At 38.0% G+C, this 27,628-nt stretch overlaps 1 protein-coding gene across 4 annotated transcripts in view; it reads right to left on the minus strand.

Moving 5' to 3' along the window:
* WWC3 (WWC family member 3) overlaps positions 1-27,628 on the minus strand; it is a 57,362-nt gene that overhangs the window by 22,391 nt on the left and 7,343 nt on the right. For 2 of the 4 annotated variants that reach the window (XM_033147427.1, XM_033147426.1), the window contains exons 2-11: positions 16,765-16,874; positions 15,610-15,813; positions 9,509-9,585; positions 7,211-7,290; positions 6,719-6,848; positions 4,767-4,916; positions 4,267-4,290; positions 3,479-3,549; positions 878-1,120; positions 412-501 (exon numbers count right to left, since the gene is read on the minus strand). In XM_033147427.1, coding sequence (XP_033003318.1) covers positions 412-501; positions 878-1,120; positions 3,479-3,549; positions 4,267-4,290; positions 4,767-4,916; positions 6,719-6,848; positions 7,211-7,290; positions 9,509-9,585; positions 15,610-15,813; positions 16,765-16,780 — 1,085 coding nt within the window. In that variant the 5' untranslated portion in view covers positions 16,781-16,874. Of the gene's footprint in view, positions 1-411; positions 502-877; positions 1,121-3,478; positions 3,550-4,266; positions 4,291-4,766; positions 4,917-6,718; positions 6,849-7,210; positions 7,291-9,508; positions 9,586-10,269; positions 10,333-15,609; positions 15,814-16,764; positions 16,875-27,628 lie in introns of those variants that run through there. The other 2 variants (XM_033147428.1, XM_033147429.1) reach the window with 2 other exon arrangements.

The raw sequence follows: 27,628 nt of genomic DNA on the forward strand, positions 1-27,628 counted from the left end.
AAAAAAATTATTGCTTTTGATTTAATTAACTGACAAAATGAGAAACATAAATCAGTTACATATAACCATCAGTCATTGTCGTCTTCTAATCAAATACACAGCTAACCCTCAAGATTTAGGAAATTGGCCAACAACCTACCAGGTTTGTATCATTACTATGTCGATCTGTATTTTGAAACTTAAGAGTGCTTTCTGGATTTTTGGAGTTAAAAATAAAATGATATTCCTAATCTACTGAAATGGCCATGAAGCAATATGCTAGCAATATATAGCTAAAAGTAAAAGGAACCTGTTCAGTCTCATTTAGCGTATGAGACTATGAGACTATATCTAGTTCAATTTTACTTTTTTGGAAAGCCAACTGTCATGATTTGCCATAAGCACAAGAATCAATTTCTCCAACGAACTAACCTCTTCAACTGCGAGCATAAATAGGATGTTAAGCGAGTTGCTTCTTCCAACTGCATGAGCAGACAGTTCTTCTTTTCTTGTAACAGTATCCTATAATGAATGAACTAGTATTCTTACTTTGCAATGACAGCAAAAATAAAAAACAACGTTCTATTCAGTGACAGATAAAATACTACCTTGACAGATAAAATACTAGCTAGCTAGCAAGCAAGCAAACAATAACTGCAACTGGTATAACTCTCGTAGTATTTACCTCTATAGTTGAATACTATACTGGTACTATGTCAGTTAGTTAAACCAGCTCTGGAGACTTAAGAAAATGTGGCATAGCAAATAAGAGCTAAGTAGGATTTGTTAAGAACTACAACTATCCACTATTTCAGTATAGCCTCCTAACATCATTACTATCCCAATGTGTCTGTTATATACCCCACAGCATCTAACAAAATAATTAAATCCTTAAAACCTTTCGGCTGCACCATGAGAAGAAGTGGCACGAGCCTGCTGGATTTCATCCTCCAACCTCCTCTTTTCCTCCTCTAAACGATCGATGTCTTCTGGGGATCTCTGCTGCTGGCTTATGACCTGCAGTTCTTGTAGGAGAGCTTCTTTCTCTTTGATGAGCTGAAGATGGTCTCTGTCCGCTTCCACCATCCCTGGCCAAGACTCATGATCATGCTGAGCCAACTGTTGCTGGATACTGAAAACCCTTCATTACAAAGGACCACCAAGAAATTACTAACTTTCAGAAGAAGAAAAAGAAAGAAAAATCTCTACAGTATAGTTATGAAAGTCCTTAAAATATACACCACAAATGTATCATAAGCTTCTGGAAAACCCAGGATAAGCTTGAAGAATACTGTTCCATATACTTGTATGCATTAGGTGCTTTTCAAGGCCACCAAGTACAGTTTGAAATGTTAAAAAATAAATAAAAACTCTAAGCTATTTATGATGCTTTTATTTAAAATGCACCTCTGGGTTATTTGTGGGCCATAGGAATTTGTTCTTTTTTTTAATATAGTCTGGCCCACCACAGACGGTGGACTGGTCCACGGCTGAAAAAGGTTACTGACCCCTAATCTATATCAATCCTTCTAAAGCAGCTTCAAAAGTATGCATTACTGCAAATTCCACTTTGTGGTAGGATCTTTGTCTTTTAAAACCGTACGTGTTCATAAAAAAATTCTTACGAAAAAATGTTATTATTTTTACAGAAAGAAATGTAAAAGCAGAGGAAATGTTTGCATCTGTCATCCACAAAAATATTTGTTACGCATGCCATGAAAAAGACTTGCGAACATGAATTTGTACTATCACGGTGCACGAAAAAAAGAGGAAAAACACCAATATTATCCCTGAGTGACATTTTCCATCAGTAAAGTTGTCTGAAGACTAACTACATCCCAAAATGGAAAATGAAATGTAACAAATTTTTGAACTAACTCAAAACAAAAAAACAGTAAAATTTGGTTTCAAGACTACCACCTCAGTTAAATACATCAGGACTTTATTCAAATTAATAATATTTGCAGTAATAAATAAATAAATGCATTTGTTTAGAACTGCAAAAATGACCATGGGACAGAACACCTAAGAAAACACACACTGTCCAAACAGCTTACCATCTACTACAGAAAACAAAACTTTATCCTCAGTATACTAAATGATTAAGACTATTATTTCAGATTCCTTGACATTGCTTAAAGTAAAGGACAATAAATACTGCATGAATTCTTAGCATGGTCTCTAATGAAAAAGCGCACGCGCGCACACACACACACATACACACACAAATTTCTATTTTGTGGAAGAATTTTCTCAACTCTAATGGTGACACATATACTTTGCTTTCTCATCACTTTGGATATAAACAGGAGCCTGGCAAAAGCATTTTTAATGTACTGCAACACGTTAATTTAGTAGCTTGTAGATTTAAACCAAACGCAGCACATTCCTACACCCACACTGTGTAGCTGCAATAGATGTTTCATTAGCAAAGTGAGGTTGAACACAGAAATATTTTGTGGAGACAAAAGCCGTACAGAAATGCCAGCAAGCTAAGGGGAAGGAATGCATGATAAATGAAGAATGTGACCACAGAGATAACTGGTAGAAGCAAATGTGCTCTGAGCTCTTACCTAAACATGGTTTTAAATACTATATATTTGATACAAAAAGCTACAGCTTTTCTGAGAAGGAGAGATTTATGTACTAATTCCAACTATTATTACTATATTGCATGCCTACAATAAATGATCTTGGGCCAATTTTTAGAGTTGTTTCCCACTTTTACATGTCTCTCAGCCCCACTCACCTCACAGAGTGTTTGTTGTGGGGGAGGAAGGGGAAGGAGAATGTGAGCCGCTTTGAGACTCCTTCAGGTAGTGATAAAGCGGGATATCAAATCCAAACTCTTCTTCTTCTTCTGTGATCTCCTACCTGAGCAACTAACTGGCTCCACATCTATTTCAGCAACAGGTGATGTCAAGACAATTCCTTTTGTCCTGTGTTAGTATACTAAGTTAAATCATAAAAAATGCAGTGCTTCTCTGATTTGCCAATCCTTGATGGGAAACACTAACTGCACATTTCATTAAACAACTATTCTTATACTTGGGCACAAAGTTACAGACACCAACTTTTAGATGTAACTTACATCTATATTCAATGGGTGTGAAACTAATAGTGGTAATATTCAAGCCCCATTTGACAACCTGCCCCACTCTAGATGCTCCCTCTTATCTAGCTGACATGATCAGACCTAGAGGTCAACTAAATGACCTGGCAACTATAAGTGGTGTTGGAAATCAGTCATGTTAAGTGACCTTTGAACTAAAGTGACTAACGAGGTTTATAAGCTAACAAACATTGGTTAATGAGCAACCTTTTAACCAAACTTAATAAATACAGATATGTGTGAATGAAACCCAGCGACTTAATGTTAAGCCACTGTTTAATAAACCATAGTTTAGTTTCCTGTGAGAGCCAGACCACTGATTCATTTAAGAATTGAGCACCATCTGGTTAGCACTGGTGATCAACATTGCAAGTTATGCATACTTACTTCTTTCTGGCCTCTTCATATTGCCAGCTCAATTTTATTTTGTCAGCACGTCTTTTGTCATCAAATCCAAACTTTTGAAAGGCAAGAAAAATGACAAAATTAGCATTTCATTAGAAAATAGTAACACTGTGAGGAGAAATTTAACTTCAACATCAACACTTAACCAGGAGTGCTTACTGGGATAGTGCAGGGCAGGGCAGTGGCAAAGTCAGGGCTGCACAGCAACACCAATGGAACCAATTCAATACTCATGCATGGCACCCAACCTTAACATTGTCACCCTGCCGACCGATAAGCAAAACAGCACCGACCCACTGTACCAGCCACTTCTGTCCCAAATCTAGTCCAAAACTATTTTGAAGCTATTATCATTTTGTTCATGATACAGTATCTAGGATCCCAAGTATAAATGGCTATAGTTATTTACTATATCTAATCTAGGACCCTGAATTCATGCTAAACTGTGTTTAAAATACCATATAAAATTTTAGCAAAATACATAGTTTGCTACAGAATGACATTTTCTTTATAAAATAGAAACTCAAGAGTGCAAACCTATGCCATGCCCATTGGTTCTCAATACCTCGTTCTCACTAATTTCAATTAAATTAATGGCCACACAGGCAACTGTTAGACTTCATATTTAACTTCTTTGTTTGAGGCTCTAGACCTTTCTCAAGTAAATATTGTTTCTGTGATTGGTTCAAAATTCTATGAGCACAAAGGGAATGTAATTCTTACGTAATATGACTGCTTCTTAAATCAAGCAATTCAGCCATTATACATACCATGCTGGAGATAGTTGCCCATTCCTGCAACAAAGAAAAAATGATAGACAGAAAATATACTTTGGAACAAACACAGAAAAATGGTAGAAATTACATATGCTTTGTAGAGTGAAAAAAATGTATGAAAGGTTTAAATAACTAATGCAAATCTCAACCAGAAAAATATTCTAGTTTAATGCCTTAATTAAATGCAATATGTTAAGAGATTTCTTCAATTTAGTTGGATTTGCTAAACAGTCTCACTAACCTATAAAGTGGACATCAACAGTATAGTTTAGAATAGTGCCATATTATTATATTATATTATATTATATTAATTATTTTCTTTTGCTTAAATAAAAGGCAAAAAGCCCATAATGCAATTATATGCATTGTGTGTTTTGATTAAATCCTCTTTTGAACTGAATTGGGAAGATATATTTAAACGTTGTCACTATGCAGTACAACAAAAGTTACTGCTTTTTCATAGCAAACATATTTAAATAAAAATATTTGCATACCTCTCCAATGATATCAGTTTGAGAACAAGCATCAGAGTAGTGTTGAGGTAAACTGGAGTCACTAAGTGGGCTAGAATTATGATGAAGATCCTGCAGAGATTCTGTAATACAACAGCTATTCCTGAATCCATCTGTCAGCTTGGCCAGACTCTTTAAAAAAGAACATTAAGGAAAGCATCTTATAAAAGAATCTATTTGTAGTTTAATCATCCTTTTTAAAACAAGTCACTAATAGCCCCCGGATTTCTGTTACTAGTTTATGACAGGAAAGATCATCATATAGAATGGAATCATGACTTGCATAGAAAGCTTTTTAAAATGAGCTTATCGATACAAAAATAAAAGTTTAACGTGATGCATATAGCAACAGGAAAACATTGTAAAATGCATGTAGTCTAGACAGACTTAAAAAATAGCTAGTATTAAGTAGTCCTCAAGACTGTGTGTACATGAGGAGCTTTAATTCTGTTGAGTAATATATAAGGAACAGTTTTTTATGCTGGAAATATCTATAAATATCTGTGTTACTTTACATAACTCAGATCTTAGCTTGAAGCAGCTGCCATCCAGGAGGGCAGATCAGAATGGCAGGCGGTAGTGTTCAACAGATACCTTAGTAGAACTATTTGTTGGAAAAGCCAACATTTTCTTTCAGTATCTCCTAGGAAAAGCATTTCAGCCTCCCTCAAATGGTCTGACAATTGGGAAGATGTTTTCATACTGTAAATTAAGTTTTCACTTTTAGTGGGGAGTTATTTGACTAAGTATTTTCCCCCTCCTATTATGTTCTGATACCTTGTCACGTCAAGCAAACAGAAGGGATTACTCATTAAACAATTCTGTCAGTTATCCCTAAGATGATTTCACTGGAAAACCAGTCTAAGCTGCTAGTGAAAGGCTCCCAACACAATATAAATCCAACATTTAGCAAAGTATCACTTACAGTTCAGTTTAGCTACATCCATTTATTGCAACTCTCTAGATATTCCTCTTTTTTTTTACTATAACAATATAATATTTCCAAAATAAAATCTCATACGCTAACAATTTGAGTATATAGAGGACTCGATTCCTGAGCAGACCACAAAAACAAATTCTCAAGCAATTTGAATTCTTCTTTAAAGTTTCCTTATGAAAATGATATTTTTTCACACCAATAACATCATTTTAGTCACCATAGCCTATTTAGGCCTGACTAACTCTTCCTGTCCTTTTACCTATATACGGACCAACTGTCAACAAATTTTACATCAGCTAAGTTTTCCAACACCTACACAAAACTGAGTCATGCTCATCTAATTCAAGACCATCACCTAAAAAGGGCATGTTAAGGTAAGTATTTCCTTCTTCTGGAAATAACCCCATCCCTGACCATTTAAATTGTCTTTGAAGGCAACCTTGAGCGTTTTAACGGAAAATAGATACATAAATAAATGACTTCCCATTGTGTCAAGTGATACTAGGTGCGATTGTTGCAAAACATAGGGCTGAGAAAAGCCAATGGTGCATTTGGGGATTCTACTAAAAGTCTGGGCACCTTTCCTCCTGGATGTTTTTTGCTTCATGATAACTGGACCTTGTCTGGCTGTGAGGAGCATGTGTGATCTCAATGTTGGTTTGTGCTTCAAATTATTGAAATGCACACACACACACACATACACACCCATTTAACTTCCATATACAATACAATCACTGAAGAACAGGAGTCAGTTGAAGAAGAAACACTGATGTGATTAATCTTACAATACATTAAAAGGTAATGGAACAAACTATGAGCATTTCATATTTCAAAACACGGGTAAATCCTTAAATGGTAAAAATGAGACACACATTTCCACAAAATATGTTACTGACCGACTATGTATGCACGAAGTAGTGTTCTGACTTGGTATAAATTCCCAGTCTTGTATAAGACAACAAATGTCATTATTAAGTAACTGACAGCTTCTTACCTGCATCAAGTCTTGCCTCTCTCTCTCACCCATACAAATAGCCTTCCTGATGCTTCGAAGCTCATTCATTATTGCTTGGGCTTCATCCAATTTGTAATTCATATGGGCATTTGACATCTTACGATCAATCCTGTTATACAAACAAGTAGCAGAAAAGTTACCCATTTCTGGTAACATACAAACTGAAATCAATTTTAATGCTCTAGGTGGGGAGGGGGGACTGGCCTTCTACAGCAATGGCCAAAGAACAGAGAGTACAAGTGTAAAGTAAAGGGAAGGTTCCTACAGGGAACAATTCAGGAGGAGCTGTTTCCCAAATTAAACGCTGTGTGTTCATTGTAACATTCTCACAGGAAATGTTACAATTATTTGGAGAATTGCTGGTAAGCACAAACAGCAGCAAGGTACTATTATGAACAACATTCATAACTTTACTATCTACACCAGCAAGAATTAGGCCAAAACACCTCATCCTGCTTCATTTGAACTCACTCTTGTAGTGTCTCTACGCCTCTCTCTTTGTACTGTAGTTCTTGCTTCATCTGCGTCAATTCCCGCTTCAACCTAGAAAGCTGGAGACCAAAAAAAAAAAAAAAAGTTAAGAGAATAGTATGCACTAGAAACATACTACTACTGCTGCAGTTGTTCACTTGGTGGTACTTTCTCCATTTCACTGGTTAAAGTGGGTTTCTAAATCCTAGTTTATTGGGATACCATTAATCAGAACTTCTGGTCCAGAAGTAATGGCTAACTGTAGTTTCCTAGTTTCCTTCTTCACTTTCACAAAGGTAAGAGAAAAGCAAGTGAACACAGCTCATGCACATCCTAGCTTACAGCGCAATCCTAACCAGGTCCACACAGCAGTAAGTCCTACTGAATACAATGACGCTTACTCCTAGGTAAGTGTTGGGTTAGGATTGCCACCTTATTAAGGCAGGAATTGAATTGAAACAGCGCATCCAAGTTACGCAGGAAATATAATGGCTTCATGCCCTCTGTTCCTGTGGCTCTCAAGTCAAATTTTAACTTTATTTGTGACATTTGTACTGTTTAATTAGGGTTTTCTAATCCCTAGTTATAATATATATTCAGAAGGGGGAGAGAGAGTAGGAAAAGCTGCATCTTCTCCCCACTCTCCTCGATCGCAGAGTAGGAAGATTCAATCCTGCAGGAAAGGCACTTGCAGCCAGGACAATTAAATGAGCTGAGTGAATGGAGAATTCAATCCTGCAGGGTGCTGCTTTGAAAATGCATTCGTGATGGGGGCTGCAGCACCAGATGTCACAACCCCTCCAAGCAGCCCAACCCAGGGCTGTCTTGACCCAACTCAGGTCAAGCCTTGAGCCCTCTGAATCAGCCTAATTTGGTTTAGGGTTCAGGTTATGGCTAAATCCAGTGCAGTCCTAGCTAGCTACTAAGCTGCAGTGATACCATGTTTGGTCAAAGCAGGAAAGCAAATAACATTTAAACAACTTGTCAAGTATGGAGCAAATGGGGAGGGCCAGGGCAAGTCACTATTTTTTCGGTATAACCAATTTAACAGAATTGGCAAGATAACTTGAGAAGTTATGGTCTATTACACTGTGCTAAAAAAATTCTATGTCTAGTATAACTATGTGTTTATTTTGCTATAATTTACCACTATAAATAGTAAAGAACTTAGGAAAATACCAACTAAACTCAGGAAGACTTCTTAAAAAGTTAGCTTTTTCTATGTATACTATGTATACACACAGAATAAATACCCCTGATTAAAGTTTTGTTTTTAGGACTGGTCACATAAAAAATAACTAACTCAAATGGATCCACCCTTTAAAAAGATATATTTCATTATCTAGAATGTTTGGAAAGTTGATAACCATTCTCTCAATATAGGTGAATGAAAATAACTTGCAATTTAGGAACATGTTTGTAGTGCTTAACATTGCTGTAGAATAGCTATGCTATATCATGTCAGTTTCCATCTATATTTTATTGCTTACTGTAAAGAGTTACATGCAGCCTGAAGTATAAGCTCAGACACAATATACTACCTCCATTACTCAATTCAACTCAGCCCAATATGTGAGCATATCATATTGTTAATGGCAGCCAGAACATCTTCCATTTTGCTCCATCCCAATGCCCCTAGGGCAGTGATGGCCAAACTTGGCCTCCAGCTGTTTTGGGACTACAACTCCCATCATCCCTAGCTAACAGGACCAGTGGTCAGGGATGGTGGGAATTGTGGTCCCAAAACAGCTGGAGGGCCAAGTTTGGCCATCACTGCCCTAGGGTATTACAACTCAATAAGGAGCATGCAAAGCTGCCTCATACCAAATCAGACCATTGCTCAATTCAGCAATTCTACTGCTGACAGGCAGCAGCTCTCCAGTGTTTCAGACCTAACTAGCTATTTCCTTCTGCACAAAAGCATACACTTTTGCACTGAGCCATTGCCACTCCCTACCCTACCAATGAAGGTATCCGACTTTAATATACGTGCGCTGCAATTAAGTAACTCACAGAGGCAGCTAACTAACCTATGTATCAATAAACATGATTTTCAAAATTTAGATATAATTTGTGGTGTGATGATTCTGATTTTTTTTTAAAGAGAGCATATAACCCTTAAAAGCACTAAAGATTTTGGGTAGTTGCATGGTGCTGGAGTCAGGTTTTCCACTAGAATTACTTTACTAAGGCAAAGCTGAAATGCAAAAACACAAAGAAAGCTTATAGAGTGAAGAAGAAGAAGAAGAGGTGACACTGATTATTTTCAGCATGAAGTATTAGAAAAGGGTTACTCACTCTGTCACGCCTACTTGCTATTTCTGCTTTAATCTGACATGGGTCGTATTTGGTATTGGTTGAAAATCCAGAGAATGCTGAACAAACAGAAAATGTCTTAATTTTCAAAACACTAGAAGCAGTTCATTAAGTGCATTGTAAATGCTAGGCTAACTAAATGTTTAACAGCCAGATCTTATGCTTCATTTGTTCCACTTACTCCTCTGCAGCTAAAGTGGAAACAAGTTGTCTACCTGAAGACATCAATCAGTTCAACTAACACCAATGCATACCATTAATCAGGACAAGCAGTCTTATAGTCTATTCTACAAAGCAGTGGAGAGTTTAAAACACATAATTTTGTAACTTATATGTGGGGGGGAGGGGGAACGACCTGTATTTATTTTGAGTTATGCAAAACACAGTTTAGAGGCAACAGATTTCTTATAAACTGCATTTAATGAAACCTAGTAAATTACCATTAACCATTTAACAAAATTCCCTTTAACAAGTTTTGTTTTGCTTTGCTTTCAAGATCAACGCTTTCAAATACATTTTACCCGCCCCAAAATAATCTGTTTAAGAACTATTACCACAAAAGAATTTTTTTTACTTTTTTCATCCATGTCCCTAGCATTCAATTATTGTCTGCTGGATACAAAAGTACTAACCTAAAACAACGTATATACAGTAAATACAGGACATATACAATGTATATAAATGTATAAATGTGATATACATGGCATTAAATAATGGACGTTGACTGCCAACACAAAACATACCATGGGCATATGGTAATATCCCCTTTTGATTCATATTCTTCCTCTGGTAATACAGATTAAACAAAATGAATTATGTCTTGTACATTGTTATGCATATGTACATATTTTTTCATCGTATTTTAATACTGTGTCTAAGGTACTAGTTGATCCTCAGAGTCTCCCTCTACAATTCTATGATAGTCTGACAGTAAATTACATTCTGCTTGCATTAAATTTGTATTTTGGTAATATATAGTAGTTTTTATGTATGCACTTTTATAATGAGCAGAATTCACCACAGAATGTGATCATTTGCCACAACCCGCCATAGGGATTCATGAGGAGTACTGTGTCACTTTAAAAAAAAAAATCCACATTGAGTGCTCTGGAAAAACTTCATAAAGTACAGCATATGACTAGCTTTTCAATTCTGTTTTGTAAATGGCTCAGCTTTATTTGTGCTATATAGTAAATTTCACATGGACTGGTTGTTTTTATGTAAGCTGTGTTAAGAGATTTTTGTTATACTGAGTGGTATAAATTGAATTAGTTTCTGATGAATGGTTCAGCACTATTAGATAGAACTTATGGATTCTACTCACAAAGAATTCTACTTGAACAATGGAACCTACCCCTCCCTGTCCCCTGCAACATCCTCTCAAAATCTATTCCAAAAGGTTAGGAAATCCATTGGAGCCATTTTGGAATGGGGGGGGGGTGTGGAATGTTGCTTGTATGTTGCTGGATCCAACATTCTGAGTTTAGGGGACTCAGTACTTGTAATTTTATCATATGAATGCATTTGACGTGTGTTGGAATATATTTTTAGGACACACCATGTTCTTTTATTGCAAAAGGTTTTAATTGATTTTGATACTGTACTTTTACATTGTTGTGACCCACCCTGGCACCTTATAGCATAGGACAAGTAGGGAATGCAAATAGTGGTAGTAGTAGTAGTAGTAGTAGTAGTAATGAATATTAAGGGGAGGAGTCACTTTGTATTGAAATCCGTCTTCTAAATAGCTATATGTAACTGCTCCTGAATTAACACTAAACCTATGCTCACCCAAACAAACTAGGGAGCATAGTTACACATACCAATTGAAGAAATGGGCTAAGGAAACTATTTTATCTCATTGGTATCTGCACACATTAATTGGATTATACGCATTATGAGAAACCTTCGTTGCTGGATGAACTGTAATACTTCTGTTCCTGCAAAATCAAACACTAAGGCAGGTATATGCCATTTGTTTTCATAGCACAAATTATAAATTTAAAGATTTAGACTGATTAATATGTATCTCCCCTATGAGATACAACTAAGAACAGGAAGGACCGTCACTGTCCCACCTAACAGAACAAACAATATAGTTGTTATAGTATGTATGAACGAGGAAAGTATTTTAAATGCTTTTAAGATTCTATCCAATGCCATTTGGTATATTGGTAAAATGTGCCACTTTTCACAAAAAGCTTTTCACACCTACTGTATTCCAGTGCAAATGGTAGAATTTAATCTTTAGAAATAAAATTAATGCAAGCCTATATTGTATTCAATGGTACATGGTTCTGAAAAAAGCATGTATGTTAAACAGCTTATTAAAATAACATTCAATCAAGGAAAATCACCTTTTCTATTAGCATTTCCAGACGTGAGAAGTAAATTAGCATTTTACACATTTGAAATACAAATATTTTAAGAAAAAGCAAGGAAGCCGTTTCTGTTTAAACCTTTCTGTTACAAGCAATGTATTTTTCTGGGCTCAAGAATCAAATTAATGAAGAAAAATAAAGGCCTTGGTTCTCTAATATTTATGCCAAACAAACATTAAAATATGTATTTGTAAGCTTCAATAGCTAAAGAAAATCAAGCTTTTTGAAACTACTTTGAGTTCTGAAAACTATGGAATTTTTTTATAAAAACAGAATGACTCATCCTGTAAAGCATCAATTACAACTAAATTGTTTTTCCTGATTCTATTTCTGACATGTTTGGTGCCATGTACCTCTCACAAGAGATGTGTACTGCACAAAGTTTTAAACCTTTGTTAAAGAATTATAGAAGTTCTGTTAGATTTTTCAAAAGCTGTGTGCCGAGTATTAATTTAAAATGAAAATAAAACTGATCACTGAGCTGCTTTAAATTTGTAGGATTTTCTCTTTTAATTTTCACCAGGCAGAATACTCATACCCTGTACCGCCATCACACATACAAAAGGACCTTCTGAATCACAGCCCTAGTGGTGAAACTTGAATTCCTGACCTTTTACATTCTGGATAAAATGCTGTTTGCCAGCACAGTCGAAGTTTTAACTTGTAATATAAATTTTCTCTTCATTAAATACTCTGATGCCCTAATTTACAGACACACAGGTGAGAGATCAAAACATACTAGTTAGTTTTTAGCTTAACAACTGCACTCACCCAACAGAGCACTACCTGCTATTTAAAATCCCTATAGTTTAGAGAAAAAGTTGCAATGCCATATTTGGAGGGTTGGTATTAAACCAAATAAAAACAGAAAGCCACACTGAAGATAGAAACAATTCGTTGTGCATATATTCCCTGCCTCAGCAATATACAAATCAAGCTTTTCATGCCACACAAAGTTGCATGATGCAAATTCATCACTGGAGTGGAACTGGAGCAAGTGAGTTGCACTTAGTGCCTATTGAATCATTGATAGTTAAGTTAGGTATTGCTAACCTTTCACATTATTTCATGGAACCTAACATGGCTTGACTGGTTTTGATCCAAACCATTTATAATTTAAATAGCGCCATCATATTCTGAATTCCACAGACAGGATGAATAAATAACAGCATTATATCATGTTTCTCAAATTTTCCACATGTAAGATGGTTTCTTAATAAAGCTCAGAAACTTCAACTTAGCCTGCAAAGTGTAAAACTGGCTTGACTAAGACAGCTTTCAAAAAATAATAAATCAATGAATTATTTAATAATACTAATAAAAATACTAATAAAAGCAAATGTTCCCAACAGTAGCCTTCTGAAGCAGTTTTTCTTTTTTAAAAAACAAAAAATAACAATATTCGACCGTCAGTCAGAACACAATCACCCATACAAATTTTAAAACCTGAGACAACTCAGAGGGGTTTACACTAAAACATACAGTAAAAGTAAATTATACATAAAAACCCATATCGATACCATTGATTTTGACCTTACGCTGTTTAAGGGCCAAAAAAAGAAATTTGGCCACCTCAAAAGTTGTGGTGCCAGTAAAATTATTCAGCAAAAACGAAACCTGACATTTTCCATCTACCAGGCTAAGGTGGCCTAAGAGTGGAGCTATCAGTTTCTGTCTAAGGGCAACATAAAATGGGCAGGTCAGGAGAATGTGTTCGGTTGATTCAACCTTTCCCAAGGCACAGGGACAGACCCTCAGAGCATATGGGACTCCCTTATATCTTCCCAACAGGACCTCTGTTTCCAGGACGTTTAATCTTGCTGCTGTGAGGAGTCTGTGATATTCTACATATTGGATTTCCACCAGGTAAGGGGCTGGTGAATTCCGGAAGATCTGCTTCCCCAAAAACATCCCTGGTTTCACACAAGCAGTCCTCTTGTCTTGCAATGTCCCTCAGTCTTTGAGAGATCACAGCTTTGGCATGAGAGAATGTCATGGACTCCAGAAAGAGCTGTGACAGTCCGCAAGTCTGCACTTCGTTTAAAATCTCTTTTCCCCACATAGATTGGAAATCATCCCTTAGTATCAGGGGTGCCATGCCTACCGGGTTGAAACAAAGTTTAAGCCATAACCAAAGCTTGGTCTTTAGGGCCACATATCGAAAGGCTTGCCAACCCACTTCTAATCTCATGACTGCACCCGCTACAGACGGGGGAATCCTGAGAATAGCTCTGAGAAATCGAGTTTGGACAGCTTCCAATCTAAGAAAGTCCCTGCGTGTTCCCAAAGATATGCCCGCCAACATAAGAGGGAGAACTTTCATTTGAAAGAGCCTCAAGGCAACTTTCACAGATTGGGCCTGGTTCTTAGCATATAAAGATCTGATCATCATGGCTGCTTTAGAGGCATTAGCAAATATATACTCTTTATGAGCTACAAAGGACCTATTTGATCGGATCACTTGGCCCAAATATTTAAAGCTGTTAACCTGTTCCAGTGTAACACCATTCATCGACCACGAGAGCAATTTTGGTCGAGCAGAGCAAACCATAACCTTAGTCTTAGCATAATTTAGTTGCAGCTCATGTTGTACACAGTATTCATGAAGTGCTACTAACATTCTCCTCAACCCAATCGGGGATCTAGCCAAAAGTGCGGCATCATCTGCGTACAGGAGGACATTTAGAGGCCGGCCAGCTAATTTGGGAGGATGGTAAGCATTGTTGGCCATATGGGCCAAAAAACAAAAAAACCTGCAAGATATTGTTCCACATATCTGTACACAGAATCAAGTTAGGCCCTTAATTTTTGAAGATTCTGCATGGAAACAAAACTATTACTGGTAGTTTTCTGTTATAATTTTTTATTGTATTTTCACTTTTAGATGCTGCCCTTCCCTGCAAAGAGAAACCTAGATGGTTAATACAGGGGTCAGCAAACTTTTTACCCATGTTAGGCAACCTAAGGCCCAGGGGCTGAATCCAGCCCAGTTGCCTTCTAAATCCAGCCCGCAGATGGTCTGGGAATCTGTGTTTTTACATGGGTAGAACGTGTCCTTTTATTTAAAATGCATCTCTGGGTTATTTGTGGGGCATAGGAATTTGTTCATTATTATTTTTCAAAATATAGTCCAGCCTCCCCACAAGGTCTGAGGGACAGTGGATCGCCCCTCGGCTGAAAAAGTTTGCTGACCCCTGGTTAAGAACATAAAATAATACAAATACAAACCACAAAACATTTAAAGTATCACTCAAAACGTATTAAAATGAACAGCAGTTGATACCTTCTAAGTTTTAAAAAGTGCAGGCCCATTAAAAAAAACCTGAATTTTCAGGATTTACAAAAGGTCTAACATCAACTTTACGGATTTCAGAATTTCTTCACATAATGCATAGACCTTATGTTGCGTTCCTCGAAAGCAAAGCAACAGAATCAGAGTCTGGGCTCCGATCCACTGCACATGCATAACTCTTTAAAAACTGAAAATCCCTGCTAACAGCTCTTTTGTGAAAAAAGAAGGCTCATCAGTGAGATTTCAACCTTTTTAAAAATGGCTCCACAGCCCCAGTCGTTGTATCAAGGAGGCGGAACTGCTACAGTTCAGGGAGCATTTGCACATGAAGTTCTTAATCCAGCTAGGAAGAAATACATGGAAACCCAGCATTCAAATATGAACCATTTGGAGATCAAAGGTAAACTTACAGCTGGCATAAGAGCGACTGTCATCCTCACACATTTTATGCAGCTGCTGATACTCTTCTTGTGCTAGCTCAAAACGCTGCTGCTTAATTTGGTAGATTTCTTTTTTGGCATTAAGTGCTTCCTGGGCAACAATTAAATATTCCTTCAACATGCGCTCCTGCTCTCTTCTCCACTGCTCTCTTGGGTCCTCAATCTGTGTGAGTTCTGATGAGAAAAAAAAGTCTTCACATTTGTAAAGTGGCAAAATACATAATCATCATACTAACACACCAATTTACAACCTACAAAACTGGCAGGCCTCCACATCTATAATGACTTCTAATTTCAAGACTGGTATTTCTAAAATATGTAGTCTAGCCTTCAACTGCTTGATTTGGATGCAACAACAAAAACCACCGTTTAGCATTATGTGCACGAGCCTCTTCCTTGCACCTTCTCTAGCAAGTTTGCAAGAGGTCAGAAGCATCCACTCGTTTTCAAATAACTGCAAAAGAAATGAAGTTATACTGAGCCATGAAAGGAGATCCAAGCAGTTGTGTTTATAAAGGTTATCAATCTTATTTCACTGTCACACCTCCGTCAAATGCAGCTCTACCTTATATCTCAGAAACTTTACATCAAATTACACAAAGATAACCTGAGCTCATGGGAGCCATTAACATATTTCACATTGTCAGAACTGTTTCATTATGTTTTAGCCCAGGCTTCCCCAAACTAAGGCCCGCGGCGCCGCCCACTTTCGGGTTGGCGGAGTGCCGGAAATAGCTTGTGCACAAGCGTCATTTCCGGCGCACTTTCAGGTCAGCGGAGCACCGGAAATAGCTTGTGCACATGCGCACGGCCTCCGCAGACCCGAAAGTGCACCAGAAATGGTCTTGCGCACAAGCTATTTCCGGTGCTCCACGACCCAAAAGTGCGCCGGAAATAGTGTGCACGCGCTCCTCCGCCCTCTGGCCCACCACGCGATTGGCGCTGGAGGAACCGGCCTGAAGCCGGGTAAGTTTGGCGACCCCTGTTTTAGCCTTACCCAATACAGTGCTCCTAAATACATTTCTATAGAAATTACTTATGTGCATTCATTTAGGCTTATGGGTGCATTAAAAAAATTAACCGCGTTAGTTCCAAGGGTTTTATTTAAAAAATCCTTTTACTTACGATTGATATGGTCCATGTAATAAACACCAATCTGTTGATCGTAAACAGTTTCCCATCCTAAAGGCAGTTCATCGCCAACACAGTCAGCAAATGTCAATGGCTTTGTAATCCTATAAATAGCATGAAAAATGGAAATGGGTTCAAAGTGAAGCATTCAGCTAAGTGACATTACAGTTGCCTATAGAAGTTACAGATAATTTGGATAAAGCTTTAGCGAGCAAGGATGGGGAACCTGTGCATCTCCTGTTAATGTTGGAATCCAGCTTTCATCAGTCACAACCAACTTGGCCAATAGATGAGAATAATGGGAGTTGTTGTCCAGCAACATCAGGAAAGCCTCAGGTTCCCCATTCCTGCACCAAGATTTTGAACATTGAAGCTAGTACTGGTTGGATGAAGCACGTACTATTTCAAGAGGTGGGTATTGGAAGATATCTTGTAGAACAAGAGAGGCAAGATTTTCTTTTTGCATTCTAAGCTTAACAGTTTAATTATTGTGGTATGTAGCCCTACAAGTTTTTCCTCTAACAAAAAGGACTGTACTGAAATTCATTGCTATTACAAATTGAGCCTAGTATATGGTTTGTTTTTTGTTTTTGTTTTAGAAATATCAATGCACAAGAAAGTGAGTTTGTTTTCCTTTAAAATTTAGAAGTGAAACATTTACTGATATTAAAGATTTTTTATAACAAATGCAGTCATTTGTAAAGGTAAAGGTACCCCTGACCATTAGGTCCAGTGGCGGACGACTCTGGGGTTGCGCGCTCATCTCGCTCTATAGGTCGAGGGAGGCAGAGTTCGTCCGCGGACAGCTTCCGGGTCATGTGGCCAGCATGACTAAGCCACTTCTGGCAAACCAGAACAGCACACGGAAACGCTGTTTACCTTCATGCCAGAGCAGTACCTATTTATCTACTTGCACTTTTACGTGCTTTCGAACTGCTAGGTTGGCAGGAGCTGGGACCTAGCAACGCCGACCTTCTGATCGGCAAGCCCTAGGCTAAGTGGTTTAGACCACAGCGCCACCAGCATACCCTAATTTCACATCATCAAAACCTACAACATACATCAACTTCAGCCTTCACATGCAGAGTCACATTTGTAACAATGGCTATGGACAGATATGATTTATCAACATTGTTCAGGCATTTTCACATCATACATTTTTGCAGAAAATGCTTGCAAGTTTTACAGTTTCAAGCTAAAAGACATATCAAACCACTAGAAACTTTTTACTTTTCTAGTAAAAACAGCAGTAACATTTCCAATTGCATATTTTCATATTTAAAATTGACTCACATATATTGTCAAAGTGAGGAGGAATTAAAGAACCTTTTAATGAGGGTGAAAGAGGAGAGCGCAAAATATGGTCTGAAGCTCAACATCAAAAAAACTAAGATCATGGCCACTGGTCCCATCACTTCCTGGCAAATAGAAAGGGAAGAAATGGAGGCAGTGAGAGATTTTACTTTATTGGGCTCCATGATCACTGCAGATGGTGACAGCAGTCACGAAATTAAAAGACTCCTGCTTCTTGGGAGAAGCAATGACAAACCTAGACCATAAAGACTGATCGCCGAAGAATTGATGCTTTTGAATTATGGTGCTAGAGGAGACTCTTGAGAGTTCCATGGACTGCAAAAAGATCAAAGTTATCCATCCTGAGCCCTGAGTGCTCACTGGAAGGACAGATCCTGAAGTACTCCAGTACTCTGGCCACCTCATGAGAAGAGAAGACTCCCTGGAAAAGACCCTGATGTTGGGAAAGATGAAGGGCACAAGGAGAAGGGGACGACAAAGGATGAGATGGTTGGACAGTGTTCTCGAAGCGACTAGCATGAGTTTGGCCAAACTGCGGGAGGCAGTGAAAGATAGGCGTGCCTGGCGTGCTCTGGTCCATGGGGTCACGAAGAGTTGGACACGACTGAACGACTGAACAACAACATATCGTCAAAGGCTTGGGGAGAATTACCGTAGCAAGCATTCCTTCCACCCTGACAATTACAACAAAGGTAGGAATATTGGTTTATTTGCCATGATACAAGTCTCTGTTCCTCTACATCAGGGATGGGGGAACCAGCAACCTGCCACATGCTGGATGGTCACAGGTTCATCGTTCCTGCTCTAAACAATGATTTCAGCTCTTTCTTTCTAAGTGAGAAATCTTTCCTGAACCTACTGTCCACAAGAAAGAATTACAGCGTTTCAAAGTTCCTGTGTTATGGTGATTGATTTTACAGTATTTTGTTTTCAACTTCCCAATTATGTTTTCCCACTAACTCGGGAGTGTCTGGGATTCACCAGTACTCACGGCTGCAAGGAATACTGCCAAATTCTACCCCAGATGTGTGGGGTGCCTGTGTATTGTTTGGTTCAGAGTCAGACTTCAAAGAAACCCAATAGGTCTCTTATGGCTTTGCCGGGTCTCCACTATGGACTAGATTTCTGCTCTTGTATTATTTGGCAAGTCACGCACCACATCTCTACCCTACTCAATACTTTACTGACTGACCTGATAAGACTCTTTCCTGTTTCCACTCTCTTTCCTTTCTCCAGTCAGCTCTTCGTTCACTGTATATTAAATTTAAAACCATGACTTCAAGTTGATTTTTAAAAAAATTAAAGTTAACTACAGTTTGGTAATTTGGGTGATAAGCTGTGGTTAGGCAAAATCAGGAGCAAAAGCACCCAAACCACCCTCCGCAGAGGACAGAGGACAGTGAGGTCAGGTGAGGCTCATGCAGATCATGCTGAACTATAGTTTAGCACAGGAATGGAAAACCTGTCACCTTCCATAAGTTGCTGGCTACAGTCCCAGTCATCTCTGTCTACTGGCCACAGGGCTGAGGCTAGTGAAACTTGAGAGCCCAGCAATAACAGAAGAGTCACAAGTTCTCTGTCCCTGGTTTCGTATAGCATTCAGACACAGCCAGCCTTCACCACACTGCTTAGCATTCCAGCTGAGCAGCAAGAAAAGCCTAAAGGATATTTCAGAATCTGCATGGAAAATCCTTTAACCAAAGACTAGCAACTCAACTCTTATTTTAAATTACCAAGTCAGCAGACTCACCACAAATGCTCGCTCTCATAGAGGGAATAATTGGCCCTGTGCAGAGAAGCTATTGTGAGCTAATGAAGCAACCTGCAGATCTCTGTTGCACACAGAGATACCCAGACAGACAAAAGATTTGCTACATCAGTTTTAAAAAGTATTTTGAGAAGTGTTTAATTAAGAGGCTCCAGAGTGACAAGCGCATGCAGGCTGTTTATCAAGAGTATCTCTTGATAATGCCAAGAAAGGCAACAGTTTTTGACATGTCTTCACTAATAAAATTCTACCAAATAGGCAAATGGAACAAAAGAATACACCTATCTTTAAAAAAACAATGTCAGACTGAAGTTGCATCACTATTAACACTACATTTGCTTCTGGACGAACTAAAAGGCAAAACTTTTCTGTTATTAAGCATAGGTTACATACTAGCTCAAATATTGAATAAGCAAATTCCCCAATAGCATTTGTATTTTTATATTATGAATTACTGGTTGCAGCACATTTACTGTCCATATAAAAGTATGCATAAATCACAATGACAAAATGTTAGGCTTCTGATTTTATAAGTCTTTGTCTGACATTTTTGAAATATTCTCTTTTGTGAACTTGGCAGCTACACTATCAGAAGAGGGAAACAAGGAGTAAAGTTATTCACAGGAAGAGCTGCTTACTGTGCTTTTTTCCAAGTAACATTTCAGTGCTGGAGGCACTATTAGAACTTCCTTCACCTTTGCAGCTACAGTCTGTCCGGCAAAACATTCCAATACATTCCAGACTTAAGGGGAAAGCCAGAGTCAAGCTATGCCTCTGTTATGGGCACAATATTGTTTTCCAAAGAATCCGGCCAGCTGTTACTACATAAATATGCATTGTTCCACCTGTACACATTATTCCACCTTCCTTCCAAAGGAGGATCATACAAATGCTAGAGACATAATGGAAGCACCTGTGGCTTATTGTCTCATTCATTGTTAATGGCTTGTGATGGATCTCCACTGTTCCCAATCAACACCATCAACTTATAACACCCACCGTGTAAGCCACTGTAAGGGGTTTAGTGGCTGCTCATGAGTAACCAGGCTGACACAAAGACTTCTGAAACTAAGTTCCTTTATTGTGCAGATATTTACAGTGCAGCTCAAGAAAGAACGTCCAGCTCATCCTTCGGCAGAGACCGGGAATGACCCCTTCCGGTTCTTTGCCCAGCATAAAAGGTGCGGGATGCGGAATCCCCGCCTACCCCCTCTGCGTCTTTCCCCCCTGCGCAAAAGGGGAGACGGAAGGGTTGCTTCACTTCCAGCCTCTGCTCGGTGGAGGGCTGTCTTCCCCTGTCACAGCCCTGACTCTCATTTCCTGCTCCCATCTCCCCCTCCCCACTAGAGAGATCACTGCTTCCCCCACTGGATGAAGATGGATTGCTCAGCATCTGAGGAGGGGGGGGGGTTGCAATACTGATAAAGCCCTGGCACCTCCTTGCCTTCCAGCGAGGGCAGTCCTCTGACAGCCACAATGGGGCTTCACATATATATCTAGGCACATACATGAATCGGACTATTGCACATTTGTTGGTCTCCAACTAGCTGCTTTACTGAATGTGCCTACCATGAACCCTGTCAGCTGAAGAAAAGCAGCTATTTATGTGCTGTATGAAATTAACATATGTTTCACTTGACACACAGCCTATTTTCCTTTCATTTTTAACACAGTTGTAAATATTCTTGTGTAGGCAAGTATTAAACAAAACTAACAATGTCTATCTCTATTAGAATTCCAATTTATGTAAGTAGTGCAGAACAGAACTACTTCTTCAGTATTAAGAACTTTTTGACAATATTGCAGACAATGTATGAATTCGCTAATGTTTTGGTAACAAGCATCACACAGTTATTCCACAAATAAAGTTAACTATCTCTGATGAACAACAGGACTATAAATCATCCACTATTTTAAATATAACAATGCACACATCTTAACAGCTTGACTAGTGAGCAACACTAGTTACAGTTATCTCTTTCTAGATTCTAAAGATTCAAGTTTTACTAGCTATGGATGAAGGGGGAAAAGTAAATGTACACTTGCAAACATCTTAACTGTTATATAAAAGTAATCTTAGTTCTGCACCATTAAAAGTTGAATTCTAAAACCTGTATTAACTATAAAAAAGAAGACTGTCTGCAATTTTTTTGTATCAATAAAATATTCAGCTTCTGCTGCTCAGTCAGCCTGAAAATAGTCACTAGCCTAATCATCTCATGCAAGTTAATAATTGTTCCGCAGATGATATGCAGTAGCACTGGGTCCATTTTTTAAAAAAATGTGGGCTAGTAAATCTTGTAATTTGCAAAGCTGACCTGTGGGCTCAAGAATCCCATCCTCTGGAAATCCTAGTTGACTCACTTCTGGCTTCTGAAATGGGGAGCAGGTATTATCTGCAACTATAAGGGCTCAAAACTTTAATGTTGCTTTTTTTAAAGAAGAAAAAGAAATTGTAATACCAATGTCATCTACTTTTCTCTACTGGCACCTCATGAGGGAAAAAAGGTTTACTTTTCCAGCATTCTACATTATTATTCTTAAATATATGAAAATGTTGTCAGCCACTAGGAGCTACATTCCTCAATGAATTATACCACCACAATTATGTATTTACATTATCATAGAGAACATTGCTGAAAATGAAATCCACTGAAAAACCTAAGCTAGGGAGCATCAACACAGCTCAGTCGATAGAACATGAGACTCTTAACCTCTAGATTGTGGGTCTGAGCCCCATGTTGGGCAAAAGATTCCTGCTTTGCAGGTAATTGGGCTAGTTGACCCTGGTGATCCCTTCCAACCTTACAATTTATGATTCTATTATTATAAGTGGTAATTTATGACTAACCATAATACTTCTACAGATAGAAGTTATTTTCATAGGATCCAATATTAGCCACAGTTCCATTCTGTTCCCCCACTGCCAGCTCTACTCTCCCCCTCAATCAAAGTATGATTAAGTTTAAAATAGACATTTCCGCTTCCTCTGATTATTTCCCTTGTAGTTTCCAAACTTCAGAAATGTTTAGTCAGTATATCAGCTTCCTATGTTTGTATTTTAAATAGGATCAGTACCAAGAACTCTCTTCAATAGTGATTACCAACAAACAAAATTTGTCCTTAGACGTCAGCTGCTTGTTGGCATTTTTCTGTGAGCTATACATTGCCGGAAGAATGATAAATGAAAGAACTTAAATCTCTATAGCATATCCCACATAGAAGTAGTGCTCAACCTACAGAAAACGCCTTCCAATAACTATGTAAACTGCCTACTTAATTTATATAGCTCCTCTATAGCAGAAGCTAATGTGGTATAGTGGTTAGGGCATCGGACTGGGACCTGGGAGATCCGGGTTCAACTTGCCACTCAATCATGAAGCTCACCTGGTGACCTTGGGCCAGCCACAGCCTCTTAACCTACCATACAGAATCACTGTAGGGATTAATTAAGGAGTGGGGTAAGCCAGGTACTCCTTGAAGAAAAGGGGGGTGGATGACACTACTACTACTACTACTACTACTACAACACCCCACCCATCTGGCTGGGTTGCCCTGGCCACTCTGGGTGGCTTCCAACACATAAAAACATAATAAAACATCTAACGTCAAAAACGTCCTAATACAGGGGTGCCTTCAGCTGTCTTCTACAAGTTTTGGAAGACAGAGAAAGGATAGCTCAGAGGTAAAGACAATATAATATTTAGATGGTGTGCCCCAATGATAATCACGAACTTCCCAGGCAACCTGGCCACGTAGTAGGGCATGGCCCTGGGTCCGAGATGCAATAAATAAGCTCTTCTACTTACCTGCTCAAGGAAGCTGGAGAGGGGCCAGTCAGATGGAGATATCAGTCTCCAACCTGGCATCCAGAGATCTTCACATGGTCACAATTGGACCTGCGCCAGACACAAAACGTGCCTGGCACCTGGGGATATTTGAACACTGCAATTTGTACTTCAATTTGAACTAATGAATCTGGTAAACCATTTGATGGGTGGCATCCTAGCTTAATGTGTACGTCTCTAGGAACTGCTAGCTGTAAAGCTCATCATCTTGTTCAAGCTAGCAATGCTATCAAACAATTGAGGTGGTACAATATAGGGAAATAATATTTGTACCCTAAAATGGCCCTTGCAAAGGTTTCATCACTGTGAGAAGATATGAAAAAAATTACGCTAACTGGAACTAAACACAAATATATTTCAGGGATACAATTTTTTTCCAGATTTAATACATTTTGTTAAGAATGGCACAGCTACATAAACCTCTACTATAGTCATCATTTTGTGACTCATTATACAGAAATCTTAAAATTGACAGTTTGACAAGGTAAATTAGCGGGTTTAGAAACATTTAATTTCTTCTTAACCAAAAGGTACAAAAGGCCAGCAAATGAATTAAATACTATGCATAGCACTTTCCATCAAAAGTTTCATCAAGCATTATGTCAGTCTCTTTCAAATGATAGCAATAATAAGTTTCCATACCAAGACAAATGCATGCAAAAAAATATCCACTGAGCACACCACATCTAAAATCTGGTCAAGTACTCCTATTTGCATAATTATTTTCTGGGTGTACTAAAATTGGATGCCAGTCTGGAAATGTTGTAACAGCTGAGTATTTTAACTGGCAACACCCTTATACCAACACGTTTTTATGTCATATCAGCTATAAAATCCAGAAACACAGAACATTTAGTTTCAGAATTAAAATCCTTTTGCGAAGTTTACCAATGTATATGTGTGTGTATATATATATACACACATATACACACACACACTGTTCCACTTTACCAGCTTCTCTTAACTATACTGTATGCAGCATATGCTGCTAGGAATGTTAGGTATAAAGGCAGTGCCTTTATGTCTATAACAATACAGAGTTGGAGAAAGCTATTCATATCAAAACACCTAATCAATTAATTGAATAGTCAGTATGTAAGCAATTAGAAAAGGACGCTGTGATTATTAATGCGGGTTTCTCAAATACAAGTCATGCCAGACTAATCTTATTTCTTAGTGGATCAGGGGAATGCTGTGGATGTGATGTATCTTAACTTCAGTAAGGCTTTCAACGAAGTCCCTCATGATATTCTTGTGTAGAACCTGGTAAAATGTGGGCTAGATGGTGTTATTATTTGGTGCATTTGTAACTGGTTGACTGATCAAACCCAAAGAATGCTCACCAATGGTTCCTTGTCATACTGGAAAGACAAGTGGGCTGCCACAGGGTTCTGTCCCAGACCCAGTGTTGTTTGACATCACAAGGTCCCTGGCTCAAACCATGCAGCTATTGTAGATAGATATTCACTAGCTTCCGGTTGTCAATAATTTTGGGTTGCTCATAGTTTGCAGCAATTCATTTATCCAGAGAGACTTACAAGCATCTGCCATCATCAGAAGTACAAAGTGTCTTATCTGTGCAAGCTATGACTTCTGCTGATGTAGTGAATGCCTGTGATTATGCCTAGCAATAAAAAGCATAGCTCAGGATCAAAATGCCTGCCACAGCTAGTTAACTACTTCACTAAAAGTACTTTTTCCAGTGTGCAAGTACTCTCTAAGATAGGCGCTGAGAACCTCAAACCTAGGGGACTCTTCTCAGGCTGCACACCCTCACCTGCCTGCCCTGCTCCCACCTTTGAATGTTTCTTCCTTGCTGGAATAAGCCATTCAACTGTGATGCCTCTTGCTTGCCTGGATGAAGAAGAGTTACGTATGTGGGGAGGAGGTGGATGTGTATATATAGAAACCTCTGTGCAAAGGTAAAAGTCACATTCATTGCTCCTCTACTTTTACTTCTGGTCCCACCCACCACTGGCATGCAGCCTATGAGGCTGAAAAAGGTTCCTCACCACTGCCAAGGCACCAACTGAAGGAGAAATATTTTGATTTGGAAATGGAAACAGTATGTATATAGCTGTCTGATACATGGAAAGTAGTCTGCTATTCTTCCTGAAGGAACTAGAGCAAGCATACCTTTCATTCCACAACTTATAAATGCTGTATTGGACTTTCTTTTACATTAAGTCTCTTTACCTGAATACCAGAAATAACAAATCTGTCCTACTAAAGAAAAATACAGCAAAGGGAGGGCAAGAAAACCTTCCAATATGGAATAGTGCTCTTTGTTCAATAAAACATTAACATAAATCTACAGATAAAACACTTGCCTAGGCTCTTCTTAATAATATATTCAATTATTAAGCAATTGGTTTTGAAATTCAAAATTAGCGTAGTGAAAAGCTGTTTCAGTGTAAGAAGAACAAAGAATAGAGATCCTGCCATATTATGAGCACTACCATTTCTCTGATGTATGTGTGTAAAATATATATAGTTGGATTCATTATAAATAGCTGGGAATAATACTGGCATCATAGATAATAAAAAAATAGTGACAAACATGAGACATTTAAAAATATTTTCATTAATTTTTCTGTCTCCATCAAAAATAGACACCACAGAGCTTTTTCAGGTCCAAGAGTGTATTTTAAATATACATTTATGCATACTTAAAGAATGTTTAAGCTACAAATTTACAATCCTGCCTTTTGAAAGGTTTATTCATGGAATAGCAAAATAAATGCATTTCCATGGGCAGACACATATTTTCCAGACCAGAACTGTAGATGCTCTGCGATTGATTCTCAACTTAAATACATCCTTCTGCTTAATAATGGCTCATCTTCATTGCAGTTTTCTATACATGAACTTTGTCCATACGTCTATAAATCCTCTGAAATATTTATGAACTAATTTCAGAGTACAACCTGCAGAGCAAAACCTATATGAAATAATTTTGCAGACTCAAGGCCTTTTAGTATTTTGCAAAACCCACTATGTGCTCATTTAGCTTACATGACATAGGTAAATGAACAGCTTGATGTGAATCTTAACAAAAATAGATCATCAAATATTGAAGCATGTAACCTAAACATTCAAGCAAAATCAAAGCCTATTTATTTTTTAATTTGCATTTAATATTCAGACAAGTTTACACAAATCTTTGATGTGTAGCTTGTACACATGCCAAGGCAGAGATACATCTCAGGCTTACCCAATCTCCCTCCCCTCTTGCCAGCACACGGGAAAATTTACTGGATTCTGGTTATATAAATGGCTACATGAGTAGGCCCTACTCAGTTCAGTATGAAAAGGGACCGAGATTCTTGTCTTCAGTCTCTGTCCCACATTAAAAAGTTCTACACACAGCAGGAAAGAAAGCTCAGTAGTGTGCCCTGCTGTGTATACAGCCTGAAAGCTAAGAAAACTCTGTTTCCAAAAACAGTGAAAGAAAAGGAGCATGTACAAAGAGAATTCACCAAGGATAATGATTCTTTAAAGAGCTAAAAATGTCATTTTATTTGCTTTTTGAAATCTGGGTACTATTTCAAGACACTATTATTTGTTGTTTTTTTGGTCCAATTGCTAAATAAGTCTACATAAGTATATTATTTTAAAAAGGAACAGGAAGCACAGAAACACATTATTTGATGGTGAAATTGAAGTAGATCTATTGTACTAAATAGTTTAAAAATTTAAGTTTAAAAGTCATCTAGCTATAGCATTAGAACTCTACTGTCTATCTGCAAATGAAATCCTAAATGAAATCCTTAGAACTGGAGAAAGCAACTCGAATAATACTGCATACCAGTTTTTGTAAGCTCGCCTATGTTGTAGCAGGATATTCAAGTGAAATTCAGAATGACAGATAAAGTTATTCATATCAAATTAATCACCACTTTCACAACAAGTTCCCTAACCAGTTTCG

Source organism: Lacerta agilis, chromosome 4 (genome assembly GCF_009819535.1).
Source record: "Lacerta agilis isolate rLacAgi1 chromosome 4, rLacAgi1.pri, whole genome shotgun sequence".
NCBI lineage: Eukaryota > Metazoa > Chordata > Lepidosauria > Squamata > Lacertidae > Lacerta > Lacerta agilis.